The following is a 14,434-nucleotide window of genomic DNA, read 5'->3' on the forward strand; positions in this document are numbered from 1 at the left end:
GGAAGGAAGAATTCTATTGTTTCTTGGGAAATTAGTTCATTTCAGGTATAGGAGCAACTCTATTCCTGTGGCTTCATGAGCTGCCTTCTGCCTGTCAGAGTTTTGGTGTGGTTGTTAATACAATACACTATTCAATGTATTGGGTGGCATTAAACAAATTGGAACTTAATGACTGTGAAGACAGCATGGTGTTAATTTAACTAGGAGTCTACAGAGTGGTTCGGTCTTTAGTGGAGGAGTATGTGTCACCATTTGGGTTTTATAACAACTCATAATAAGGCTAGAGTGTTGCTTTGTGAATGAGAGTCTACTATCAATTCACTGATTGCTCAGAATGGCTGCCATTTCTGCTTTAACGTGCCTCCTGAATAACAATTTTGGTGTTTTATCTCTCCAGAATATAGAGGTTGATGGGCTATCTTATAAACTGGAAGGCCTGAAAAAATTCACGGAATATAGTCTTCGATTCCTAGCTTATAACCGGTATGGGCCAGGAGTATCTACTGACGACGTGACAGTGGTTACGCTTTCTGATGGTAAGTTATAGACAGTGGAATTTGACTCACTTATTTGTTATAATAATGAAATAATATTGAATGCATGTGATAGATTCTGTGCTCAAGGGGTCCTAACTAAAACTTAATGAAATAGACTAACATACATTAGAAATTTGGCTTATTCATCAAACCACTTATTACAGTCAAATTTAAACTTTGAAAAGGTATACACTCTGAATCAGGATGTCCTAATTAGTCATTTACAAGAGGTGTGACTACTGCCTAAGAGCTCAAAATAATTTTGTGTGTGTGTTTTCCTTTATTCCTATAAATACAAACACATTTGTGCATGTGTGGGGGCTAATTTACATCAGCATCTTTTGTTTCTCCTTCTAAACGGTGGTAGGTGATTACATGTGTTTAAATAATGGACAATCCTCCTACATATACCTCCAATTTAAAAAAAAAAATCATGAAGATATAGGCCAAATAATCCAATATTGAAAGTAATAAAACTGAACCTGAAAATTTATATTTTACTTTTACCTTGCCTAGCAAATGAAAGATCAGACATATTTTTTAATGCCATAAAAAAAGGAGGAAATCTTAATGAAATAGATGAATTTGACAAAGCAGTAGCAGAGGTAACTAGAGATCTAAGAAACGGATGATAATGAAATGTTAGAAGTTTAATGAAAAGTGAAAATAAAGCATAGCAGAGTTTATGATATGAGGCCAGTGACAATTCAGGCAGGTGCAGAAATGCAGAGCTGTGACCTCTATGAATATTAAAAAGGTGGCAAGCTATTTCTTTTCAACAACAGTTTCCATGTTGGTGTGTGTAATTCTATAAATTATTGATCTTGTGAATTTCAAAAAATGACTTCAGTTTGTGATTCGTTCGCCAATCCACCATGCTTTAATCTCAGAAAGTATCTGAGTAAATACTCCACACAACATCAGTGAAATGAGGAAGCACATGCCAGTTCTGAAGGACAGTGCAAAGGAGACACAGGAGTAATGTTCATTTGCAATTTCAATATAAAAAATATATATCTGACACCACTTTGGTATCATTTTTAATGTAATTCCTAAGCTCATTCATCTGATTCTGTTATTGAAGACAGAACGGAATATTTATTGGCAGAATAAATTACTTCACAACTTATAATTATAAAAATAAAAGGAAAACAAATGAAAATGAATATTTTACATAATTTATGTAGATTTCTTTCACACTCTGAATGTAATGCTGTGGCCTTATTCTCTACTTTGGTTTTAAATGTCATAAGTGAGAAAGATAGATTATTACTCATTAATCCAAGACTTGTTATTTAGAAGTGTTGCAATATATAGGATTTAGAAAATGCCTGTCATTTAAATAAAAGGATTTCATGAGCCTCATCAACAAGCATCACTGTGCGAGAGGCCCCCAGCCTCGCTCTGTCAGGTGCCTTTGATACAGAAAGCACGCATGCCAGGGGCCCCTAGGACTGGGCACTCTGACCTCATCTGTGCTCATCTTTACAATCACTTCATCTCTTTTACTTCAGTCCGATGTCCCTTCCTCTCTACTGAAGCTCTCCATGCTGAGGTCACATGTAGATGAATTTAATTATAATTATAGTCACCCACTTCCTAGTTGTACTTAATAAAGCCATATTCTCCTTGACTTTCTAGATGTTATAAAAAGCAGATATTGTGAAAATTAAGTGGGTAATACATATAAGCACCTGAAACATGAGCATGGCATATATTTAGATGTTTAATAAATGTTATTATGCCAGTGTCTCTCTTTCTCATTATTTTAAATGTTCCTTAAATGAGAGGTGATGTTATATTCATCTCTATATCCCTTCTTACTCAGTAAATATTTGTTGAATTACTCAGGCAGTTCAGCCAAACCTGTACAAGTGTTTGTAAGTATAGACTCATCTTTAGGACTTCCTATTTGTGAGACTCATTTAACATATAATTATGTCTACATATGTGTGTTACAGAGAACTTCATATTTCTTATAAAGCCCTAGAAATTCTTACTAAAAAATTATTTTGGGCCCATAGAAAAATTGAATTAAAAAAAATGAAATGCCAACTGTTTTTCTGAATTAATTATCCCAAAAGTATTCTTGTTATGGCTAAGATGCTTATTAAAAAAATTTTACTCTAATGAATTGTCATTTCTAATTTAGCTCCACTTTGTTTCTCTGGGAAGAAACATTGTTATTGTTCAAATTCCTCCATTCAGTGTATCATTGGTTTATGATGTTGTGCTTTTTCAGACCCTTGGAATTGTAGATGTCGACTAAAAAAGATGCACAAGTTGAGAGTTGTGAGTTAGTTTATTTGGGGTCAAAATGAGGACTGCAGCCCAGGAGACAGCACCTCAGATAGCTCTGAGAGACTGCTCCAAAGTGACACTGGGGGAAGGTAGATATATAAAAACCCCTTTTGGTGAAGGGGGAGTTGAATATCATTAAGTACTTGTTTTACAAAAACTTTTTTGCTAGTCATAAGGATCTGATGTCACCATGAAGGGATTTAAAAGGATTGAGATCATAAAATCAGTTCCTGAAAATATCTGACTATCTAAAGACCTGTCCCACCAGATTCCCTGGAGCACAGAGGTCCTCACTCCACCCTGAACTCCCTCAGAGGCTATTGAAGGTTAATAGCTGCAGTAGCATCTGTCTACAAAGTGGGAGACCCAGGTTTGATCCCTGGGTTGGGAAGATCCCCTGGAGAAGGAAATGACAATCCACTCCAGGACTATTGCCTGGAAAATCCCATGGACAGAGGATTTCAGTCCATGGGGTCACAGAGTCACACACGACTGAGCGACTTCACTTAGCATAGGGTTCAGTCTCCTCAGAGGCAGATGGCAAATGGCCTTGTTGTTCAGTCTGCTGGTAAGGCTCTTGGCAAGTGCCAATTTGTAGTTGGCGTAAAGCATCAATCTAGACAGTCTAATATTTAGTACAGACTGTGAGTAGATTTGCCCGTTGGTTCCGATATACTATCTCTTGAATTAGTTGACATAAATAGGTTATTTATAGGTTTTATGAATTAATGAGCATGTATTTGCATCCATGCCAACTTACCCTATGTCTGAAGGCATAGGGACCAGATTTTGTGGGCAAACTCAACTATAGGAATGTGCTTCTTACTTTTATCAGTAATATTTCTTGAGTACTTATTAGTGCAAGACCTGGCTCCACATACTTCACAACACTGTATTTTTTCCTACTTTATAGACAACAAAACTAAGATAGAGGTCATAAATGCTAGTCAGCAGAAGAGCCAGGTCATGGAAGCTAGTTAGTAAAGAAGGAAGATTCAGTGTGGAAAAATGTATTTCTCTTATTCTACAATAAATGTCTCATATTAGTTCCCTCAAGAAAAATGCTCAGTTATATATAAATTCTTTCAATCCACAAATTGTGTATACAGGACAGCTCAGGCTTGCTAAGGAGAGGAATTCAAGTGATTATATGACTCATTACAAATATGGGAACTTAATCTACTCCACAGAATGCTTCATCATCACGTGCTTAAACCAGCATGTTCCACTGTATTAAGAGGAGTTTCCAGATCAAATGACTCTGATTGGCTTTAATGAACTTATTGTAAATGATAAAGTACTTGACATTTTGACGAGAAAAGCAATGAACCATGTCCTTCCCCTCTGCTTCATGAAACAAGGAAGCGTTGTCAAATAAGACAAATAAAGTCCCAATAGATAAATGTTGAATTCCACTCATTTTCACTAATCCTGTCTGTTGATATCTATTTATTTGTAAATACTATGAAAATTGATAGTGTAAAGGAGGAAATAATAACTAAAAATACTGTAGAAAACATTGTTCACTTTCTTTCCTGACTGTGTAAAGCAAGAATAGACAGTGTGCTATCATGGAAAAATAAGAGAAATTTGTATTGTAAAAAATAGACAAAAATAGACAACACTGTTGTGATATTTTTGTGATAGACAAAAATAGACAACACCTTTGGGAGTTCATGGCTTTAAATTCCTAATACAGAAAATTATCAGATTGTGGTAGTTTACTCTTTTTCTTATATATTCTTGGTCTTCTGAGATGAGGAGCTAAATATCATTTGTAAGCTTTATTAAAAGGACATTTAAGGGTTTCATATCGACTAGCATAGCACCTAGAACAAAATGCATGATAAATTTAAGATACCTTCCCTTTCCTCCAAAAATCTATGTTACAATTTTATTTGGTGATAATGTATAATATAATGTAAATGTTATAGTATCAGATGAAACATAAACTAGAGGTATTTTTCATGTTTCTGATTTGTTGTAGTTTTAGTATTAAGACTTTATTTCCAATCTTCACTTTTAAAGAATTGCATTTCTGGTAAGCTGTACAATTATGTGATTCAGAACATAGTATTGTTTTTTGGTCTGTACCTATTTTAATTTTTATTGTGCTATAGAGTAATTTGAGTGTGGATCATATTAAATTCTTCCTCATTGTGAGAATATAATTTTTTTTTTAGTTCTTCTGATCACACAAATTGTTATTTCCAGCCTATGTTTAATCTTGTCTTGGTACTGTCACTTTAGAAAGCTTTGTATCTATTAAAACTTAGCATATGTTTAACCCTCATAAGGAGTTCTTCTTCTTCCAGTATTCCTGCTCCTAGGTATATAATGAAGGAAATGAGTGCAGTTGTCCAGCAAAAGCACAAACTAAAATTTTCAGACCAGTTTTATTCTCATAACTCCAAACTAGAAATTGATCCAAATGTCATTCATCAGTAGAATAAGCAAATATAAATTAGGGCAATTATATATTATAATACTATAGACCAGGAAAACAAAAAGCTATTGCTACTTGCAACAATATGAACGAATCTCAAGAAATAACAATTATCCAAAGAAGCCAGCCTAGGGGGGAAAAAGACAACAACTATGGTTTTGTTTCTAGTGAGCTCAAAATAAAATAAATTAATTTCTGGATTTAGAGGTCCTAAAAGTAGTGGCTACTACCCGAAAGATATTAACAGAAAAGGGACACAAGTGAGCTTTCCAGAAAAAGATACAGCAAATGATATGGATAATGTTCTATATCTTGATCTAGGTGGCATTTAAATGGAAACGCACACACACCATTTTATCCAGTCATAGATTTTGAAATATTTGTGCATTTTCTTATATGTTATAGCTTAATTTAAAAAATACATTTGCAAAAATAATGAACATTTTTATTATTGAGTAAATTGATTAATCAGAACCCTAAACGTGAAAAATATTTTACTAGAAACTTATAATCTATTAATTGATTAATTGAACAAATACTTGCTAAGTGTGCCCCCATGTGCTGGACACATCAACGTTGGGCATGCAGTGTCAAAAGGACAAAATTTCTGGTTCCTCTGAGGGTTATATTCTGTATTTGATAAGAAAATAATAATATAATCAATGAATTTTAAAATGAAGTCTATCTTGTAAATCATGAAATATCTTTTTGAAAGAATACTTGTTGACCCAATTCATGAACAAGCCTCTGATAAACATTTTATCACAAGTTACATTGATGTTAACTTTCATCAAGTACTAAGACAAGCAGTTCAAAGCCAAAACAAAAGAAGTAATTATCCTTCCCATCATGTACAGAAAGGTCTAGGAGCTAATATTTGAGTAAGTATTCATTTTTTTGTTTAATTATTGAGTCAGGAAATATTAATTGAACGTCAGTTTGATGGATATAAAGATTAATCAGACATATATCATAGTGATTCTTTTTCAGAAGGCAAAACCAGAGTAGGACATAAATAAATTCAGGGCAAATATAAGTACACCGGGAAAACATAGATATCGTCCAAGTTCAAATTAAGGAAGAGAAACTTAACAAAAATAGCACTTAAAGTTTTCAGGATGCTGAAAGCATTTTTTCTCTATTAAATTTATCAATTTTTCATGAAAAGAATACTCAGATTCATACATAGTAAGCATTTATCTTGAAGCATTTACTGAAGCTACTTATATTCCTGTTGTGGGGCAGGAATCTTTCATTTTTTTATGATTCACCCATTACATCCAAATAGTACTTGACATATATCAGTCGTTCAGTGAATGGCTGTCTTAGAATTACCAATGTGATAGAATATTCACTTTTTGATATAGTAAATATCCATTTAGAAGTATTATACAGGAGGCTGTACATCTTCTTCCACCTTCCATGAAGTAGCGAAACAATTGAAATGCAAGTAGGAGAAACAAAATACCTAGAAAACCCACAAAGAAAAAGAAATTGCTCCCTTGTTAATAGAATTCACTCACCAAATGCTCTCCGGTAACCTGCTTGCATTTGTGACACATGGGTTTAATTACAAAGTGTGAAAAGAAAGGGGATGTGTTTCTTCTTTTCACTTTTTAGGGGATAATAAAGTTTGCATTAAAGGGATTAAGCAACAAGAGTGACCATTAGAATGACATATTTCATCATAAAACCATGCAGGTCCTGAAAAGCACAATATCTTAAGCCTTTAAAACCACTCCAGGAAATCTCCTGTGTGGTTTTATCGGTTCCTCTGGGAAGGTTATCACCAGGAAGCTGTAATTAAATGGCAGTATTTAGTATCACTGCAGGTGCTTTCTTGCCTAAGTGTTTTGGAGGCTCCCTAGATGAATAACTGGCCCACCAAGAGAGAAAAATATAAACAAATGCAGTTATTTTCCATCTCTCCAGGAAAATATTGAAGTGCCACCTAGAATCACCTACCTAATTATTCTTACAAACTGTGAAAAATATGTGCTTTCTCTTTTCAAAGAGGGTTGGGGTTTCTCTTTCATGACTTTGGCAATAACTGGTCTCACCTTGTTTGATTTCTTCTAGTGCCAAGTGCCCCTCCTCAGAACGTCTCGCTGGAAGTAGTTAATTCGAGGGTGAGTTGTGGAAATGTTTACTACTTCCTTACTTATACACGTGTAACTTGTAGTCACCCAGCTATACTGCCTGGGGTGCATGGCGGCTCCCACGTGAGCAAATGTTCCAGAGCAACACAGTGCATGGCACTAATCCCACGTCCTCCACACTTGAATTAAACAAGAGGGTTGTTCTCTTCCAGTATACTTCATTCTATAAACGTTTCAACGATTAAAGGTTATTCCATTAAGTAACAGTTATTTACTCACCTATATTTATCAGTACAGGACATTATGTGCTGGGTGGAAAAATGAATGTGGGAATGAAAAAAGCAACTTCAAGAGGTGGGATAAGGAGAGACCTTGTTTCCTGGTAGATTTAGTTAGAATTGACTATTTCATTATCATCCCTCTTCTCTTATAGACGTGGAGGGCTGTTCTTGGGGTCTGATAAGGTTACATTTATGAAGCAGTGTTTCTCAGTGATGAATGTTTTCCTGGCCTGAAAAGTTGATGTAACTTTCAAAAGGCCTTAAATTAGGCTGGGTATAGCTAAAGATAAGGAGTTTAATGCCAGAATCAGTTTTCTGGAAATATCTCCTTATTTCGAGGACTCACTCAGCCTTGAAAACAAGCCTAAGCCATGTAGTAGACTGATCTGGCTTCCTTCTTTCATCATCTGATCATGTGCACCCAAGGAAGTAATTTCACTCTCCCTGGACCTCAGTGAGGAGGTTGGCCTAACTGGTCTCCACGCTGTAGAAGACAACAGGGAAATTTAATGTGTCTTAGAGAAAGTCATACTTTGGTATTTAATCCTAGCTTTCCCTTTTAGTAACTGTGTCTGATGTTAGAAAATCTCAAACCTGACTGAGCCCCAGCTTCTATTATATATTCATGTAATGTGAATGTTAATTCTTCCCTCACTGATTTGTCATGAGGAAGTAGTAATATACCATATGCAATGGATCTAACTTAGTATCAGTAGTTGTGACTTCATTCAATGTAGAATTCCTCGCCATATTTTGCAGATGCCTCTGATGAAGTCATAGTCTGATTTTGATCAGATTTACCTCTGCCAATGAATTTATCTTTTGGAGCTAATGAAAAAATATCTCTAGAAAATGGTTACCCTTTATATTTTTAGGCACTAATTGCATGCAAATGAATGAAACAAATTTAAACTTAGAAGGAAGAAAAATAATTGAATTAAGGGAGAAAAAATTAGCTAAAGGGAAATAACCAGAAATAGACATTACCCTAGAAGTGACATTATTATTTACAACAACGTTAAATGTTTTATAGCTGTGCTGTTCTTGTTAAGAGATTGCCAAATCAAAGTCAAGTAGATTTTAACAATTCTTGTAGGTTGCCATTGAGTGAATCTTGGAGACCATATTGTAGTTTCTCTTGTTTTAATGACTCATTTTTATTAGACTTTCACCCTCTGTATATCTTTCCTCCAGGACAGAACATAGAAATTGATATAAGCTCTTTTCGCATGTATATGCTCATATCCCATAAAAGTCTGCTTCAGCATAGGATAAATGTTTTCCTCTGAATGTGAATAAGGCATTACTGAATGACTCTAGATGCTATCTTTGAATATGAATTTATTACTTTCCTATAAGAGGGAATTCCTGGATGGCAAAATTGACTTTTCAACTGATGTGTGTGTATATGTGTGTGTGTATATATACATACACAAATATCATAGGCCATACTCTTCTATACTCTGCAGTGTTTGCAGCAAGCAAATATTAACATTCCTGATTCTGTCCTCCTGAATTTATCTCTGTAGCATTGCACTACCATAAAATTTAACTTGTTCATTAGCTTTTCAGAATGAACACAGCAGAGCAAAACACTGGAAACCTTCCTACTCTCTCCCTTCCTCTCTCTATTATCTTCTTTCCTAGCTTTTAAGGAATTATAAATTATTTTTCTTGGATTGTTACCAAGAGGAAAATAACTGGGTGATCAAACACTGTTTTATCATCCCCAATATGTTGATGCAGAGAAAAACACTAACAATATTCTATTTTGTATACTCTTCTTTAAAAGAAGAGCTCTCAAAATTAATATTTGCTCCTAATGATTACCATTTCAAGGAAAAAAAATGCTTGTTTAAAAAGAAACGTTGTAGTTGAAAAATTGACATATTCTTTTTGACCAATAGAATTATGAATTTTATGGGATTTTTATTTAATATAGTAGGAAGAGTCATACTTTAAATTTTTATCTATGTCATATCAGCAATTATGGAACTTTTGATTAACAGTCAAGGAGGAGATGTCTTAGTGTTTGCACACAGGTGGCTAGGATTTCTGTACATAGAACTGAGAAGTGACTACAAGATATGAGAGTTTTGTTTATAGATATTTGTTATGGTATGGCCATCTATAAGCCAAATGGACCAAAAATCATATTCCAGGACATGCGAAAAAAGTGGTCCTAATACACTGAGATAAAGGACCAAAGGAATTTTCTGGTCCAGCGTAGTAGATTGCCTTTATAAAACTAATCACTAAACAGACTAGATTCCTTTTCTGTATGCCACCTGTGAACACGTCTTATTTTGAAGGAACAGCTTGACCTATAGATATTATTTTTAGTTAATGGTTATGATTAGATGGTTATTTTTCTTATACTAAATACTTTTTTTTTAACAAGAAATAACATCTTCACTAGAAAAGATAAAATAGTGACTTACTGTATTTATTTAAAGTGCAACTTTTTGTTAGCAAAACTTTCTGTAAGGATAATTTTCTTAAGATTTTATTTTGAAAACTATTATTAGAAGAAATAAATATTACAACTTAATTAATTGGTTGGTATATAATGTACAGCTTGTAGAATTCAAAAGGCTTATTAAGTTAGCGCTTGACTGTTTTCCTTTATTTCAATACAGAAGTTCTCAGAATAAGACAATTTAGGGTATACTGAGATTCAAGGTATTCTTGGTGTTTGGACTCTTTCAGTAGCTCTCTGAGATCTTGAAAAGCACTGTGTTTTGGTTTCATTTATTAATTTAATGTTACTCTACACTTACTATCTACTGTGTGTGTGTGTGTGTGTGTGTGTGTGTGTGCGTGCGCGTGCATGTGTGTGCACACGTGTGTGTGTGTATAAATATAAAGGTAGGGACCTAACTCAGTCTTTCCCTTCATGGAACTCACAGTTTATTAAGAAAACATGGGAGAGAAAATTCAGCTTTCATCTAACCACATTTAATCTGTTGTAACTCTTCAAAGTAGACATTTTATCCTCCTTGATAAGATGAGAGAGCTGGAGAGAATCTCTAAAATCTCTCGTGGCTTCCAAACATCTCTGAATGTATTTTCACTTGTTATACCTTTTCTGAATCATTTTATCTTTACAGAATTTGAGAAAACGGCACAGGTATATTGATTAACTCACATGGCCAGGTATTTATCAGCTGAGCACGATGGGGTGATTACAAGGAAAGAATCACTAAATCCAAATAAGAAGAAAAAAAAAAAAACACTGTAGAACTCCAGGCATGGGTCATTGTGCACGTTTAGAGACTTCAAGCGCAGAATATTAGACTCCTCTCATTACATCACCTTTACACCTCTCCACTGTTGAAACTGTTATCCTTCACCTATGTGGATGTCACCTCTCCACTGTTGAAACTGTTATCCTTCACCTATGTGGATGTCACCTCTCCACTGTTGAAACTGTTATCCTTCACCTATGTGGATGTCACCTCTCCACTGTTGAAACTGTTATCCTTCACCTATGTGGATGTCACCTCTCCACTGTTGAAACTGTTATCCTTCACCTATGTGGATGTCACCTCTCCACTGTTGAAACTGTTATCCTTCATCTATGTGGATGTCATCTAGCCCGCCCTGAAAGGGTTACCCAGTTCGTCACTCCAAGTTCAATAGAATGTGATCGAAATCACTACAACAGTAAAAGATGTGACTGGTTATCTTTTTTAATCTTAAGGCATTTCATTTCCCCATGTTTCAGCATAATTTGGCATGCTTTAATAACTTGAAAATTAGTTTAGCAATCATGAAATTCCCTTTACCCAGAAACTACCCAAAGGGAGAATTAAAATAGCAATTTCCAACTTCAGAAAGCAAACTGATCATTTTGGTCCCAGATGTTTTACTGTCTTTTAAAAAGTGATTAACTAATTAATACTTTATTAACACAAGGGGAATCTTAAGCATTGTATCATTGAATTAGCCTCAAAAGGTTGTGTTTCTCAATATGTGTCATGACAGGAAGGGGTTTGTTTGTTTGCTTTTCAATTTAAGATTTGACAGATACAGAAATATTTCACTTTTTTTTTTTTTTTTACTGGAGTGTAGTTGATTTATGGTGTTATGCTAGTTTCTGCTATATGGCAAAGTGAATCAGCTATACATGTACGCACATATTCAAGAAGGGTTTTGACCGAGGTGTGTTTCTTCTGTCATTGGGCTAGTGATAAAATCAACAGAAGTGACGGCCCAGTGGAGAGCTGAGTGAGGCTTTTGCATTTGGTTCCCAACTGGGATGTTCACTTGTGTGAAAATAAGGACAAGGGGATAGATTGGAAGAATGAAAACGGGCCAATTGAATTATGTTATTCTGTAGATCTTCTATTTTAGGAGCAGGGTCTTTGTGTGTGTGTGTGTGTGTGTGTGTGTGTGTGTGTGTGTGTCTGTGTGTGTGTGTGTGAAATTGAGATTGTCTTTCCTTGGCTGTGCAGAGGGCACTTGCATTAACAGCACTTCCTGCTGTATCACAACCTCCCTAAAGCTATGCTGTTTACACAGGTGTTCCAGAACCACTCCTATCATCTCACTGTGATTGTAAATGTCAATCTCTCTCTTCTGTGTTGTGTAACGGCTTTCGATTGGTCATGAAAAAAGCTATTTTGGTTTTTCTCTTTGAATCATCCCGGATCCTTCAGAAGGTACATTTTGGCCACTGAGTTATTTGGAGCCAGAACTCTGTGTCCTTCCCTCACAAATATAGTGAATTTCTGAAACAAATTTAATGTGGGGAAGGAGTCATAGGAGACCTTTAGGTGACCTTAGGTGACCTTTAGGTGATTGATTTCACATAAAGATAAATTAGAAACAGGCATTGCAATAATGCTTATACTCACAAACTTCATACTGATATTTGTATTCAATCATAATACACAGACCATTTCTGCTGGACTATGGCGTGTTGAATTCATTTGAAGTAGATACAGATCTCTTGCATTTTTTTAGTTACTGATCCCTTCATTGATTCATTAAGTAACTGTTCTTTGAGCATACAGAAAGTCCAGAAACAGTGACTGAAAGTATTTGGGAAAGAGCATAAGGTAGGAGCATAATTCTAAGGAAGGGAATGTTTCCCAATAGTTCTTAGTGTCTAGTCATTGTTGGTGTTTGTTGGTTGGTTGGTTGGTTTCTTTTTTGTCTAAAATTTGTAGACTAGACAAAAAACAAAGTGTGGATATACATTTTTGTATTATAGTAAAATAAGGCAATATGTAATACTTCATGAGACTCCCTCAAAAATAAAGTTGTATTTGGTCTGTAATTTGTATAGAACCTATATTCAGATATCTGCTATCCTACTTACTCTTTTGAAAAAAAAATTTTTTTTAATTGTGGTAAAATATACATGGGCTTCCCAGGCAGTGCTAGTGGTAAGGAATCCGCCTGACAATGCAGGAGACACAGAAGATGTGGGTTTGATCCCTGGGTCAGGAAGATCCCTTGGAGTAGGAATGGCACCCAACTCTAGTATTCTTACCTGGTAAATGCCTTGGGCAGAGGAGTCTGGTAGGCTACAGTCAATGGGGTTGCAAGGAGTCAGACACAAGAAAACACAAAATACAGATAAAATTTACCATTATAGCCATTTAAAATACACGGTGTATAGGCATAAATACTTTGATATTGTTGCCCAGTCATCACCATTCATTTCCAGAACTCTTTGCATCTTCTCAGACTGAAACTCTGTACCCACAGTATAGCAATACTTCTTTCTTCTTCCTCCAGGCCCTGGCAACCACTGTTCTACTTTCTGTATCTTGACTTGTTTTATTTAAAGAAGAGAGGAAACCAGTACACAGAAAATTTATTATTGCCCTTTCAATTTATCTTAATAGAGAAATAAAGAAGTTAGAATTTTAAGTCTTCACTTTCACGGGGGAATGAAGGACTTCATGACTTGCAGTGGTTAAGAACAGAGGCAGATGCTCTGGCGGGTGGAAAGAAACACTCCCTTTCCGTTGATACTGCTTTCAGCTTACTTCTCTTACACAGTCTCACATTAATGAGTTATTTTTTAAATCTACTGATAAAGCCAACTCTCATAGTTAACAGTAAAGAACCAGAAACACCTGCATGGGATTGTTCTGGAGGAACTCTGGGAAACGTAATCTTGGTCATCAGCATCAGTTTTATATCCCATCATAAGTTAGATCAGAACTCTAGGTAGTAGCTACATTGATCCTTTGATTTATTTTGAACATTTGAAGTCAACAGTTTCCACCTTTTTTTTTTTTTTTTACTGAAAACATGATAGATACATTATGAATGAGGATATTAAGACAGTAAAAACATTTGCATAACTAAATTTTAATAATATAAATGTATCATACCATTTAAATACATTTCACAAATAAGTCGAAGAAGAGGACACTCTTGAAATTCTAAGCATATCTTTGTATCACACCATCACTCATTTCCTTAGGTACATATGGTACTTTTCCAAGCAATGATGTTTTTAAAAACTGTGAGAAAAATAAGTCCTCTATCAAAGATAAAAGGCTGTGAAAAGTGTTTAATTCTGCTTTGCCCAAATGATTTCTTTCTATGAAAGCATTTTGTAGTAAACACTATCTTTAAAACCTTTTTTATCTTTTATCACAACATCACAATATGCATTCCAACGGGCTTCCCAGGTGGCGCTAGTGGTAAAGAACCTGCCTGCCAATGTAGGAGACATGGGTTTGTTCCCCGGATCAGGAAGATCCCCTGGAGGAGGAAATGGCCACCCACTCGAGTATTCTTGCCTGG

At 35.1% G+C, this 14,434-nt stretch overlaps 1 protein-coding gene across 2 annotated transcripts in view; it reads left to right on the forward strand.

Annotated features, from left to right (window-relative positions):
* Positions 1-14,434, forward strand: part of DCC (DCC netrin 1 receptor) — a 1,302,902-nt gene that overhangs the window by 940,094 nt on the left and 348,374 nt on the right. For both annotated transcript variants that reach the window (XM_061400228.1, XM_061400229.1), the window contains exons 11-12: positions 398-536; positions 7,363-7,412. In XM_061400228.1, the coding sequence (XP_061256212.1) occupies positions 398-536; positions 7,363-7,412 (189 nt within the window). The remainder of the gene's footprint in view (positions 1-397; positions 537-7,362; positions 7,413-14,434) is intronic.

This window comes from Bos javanicus, chromosome 24 (assembly GCF_032452875.1).
Source record: "Bos javanicus breed banteng chromosome 24, ARS-OSU_banteng_1.0, whole genome shotgun sequence".
Classification (NCBI taxonomy): Eukaryota; Metazoa; Chordata; class Mammalia; order Artiodactyla; family Bovidae; genus Bos; species Bos javanicus.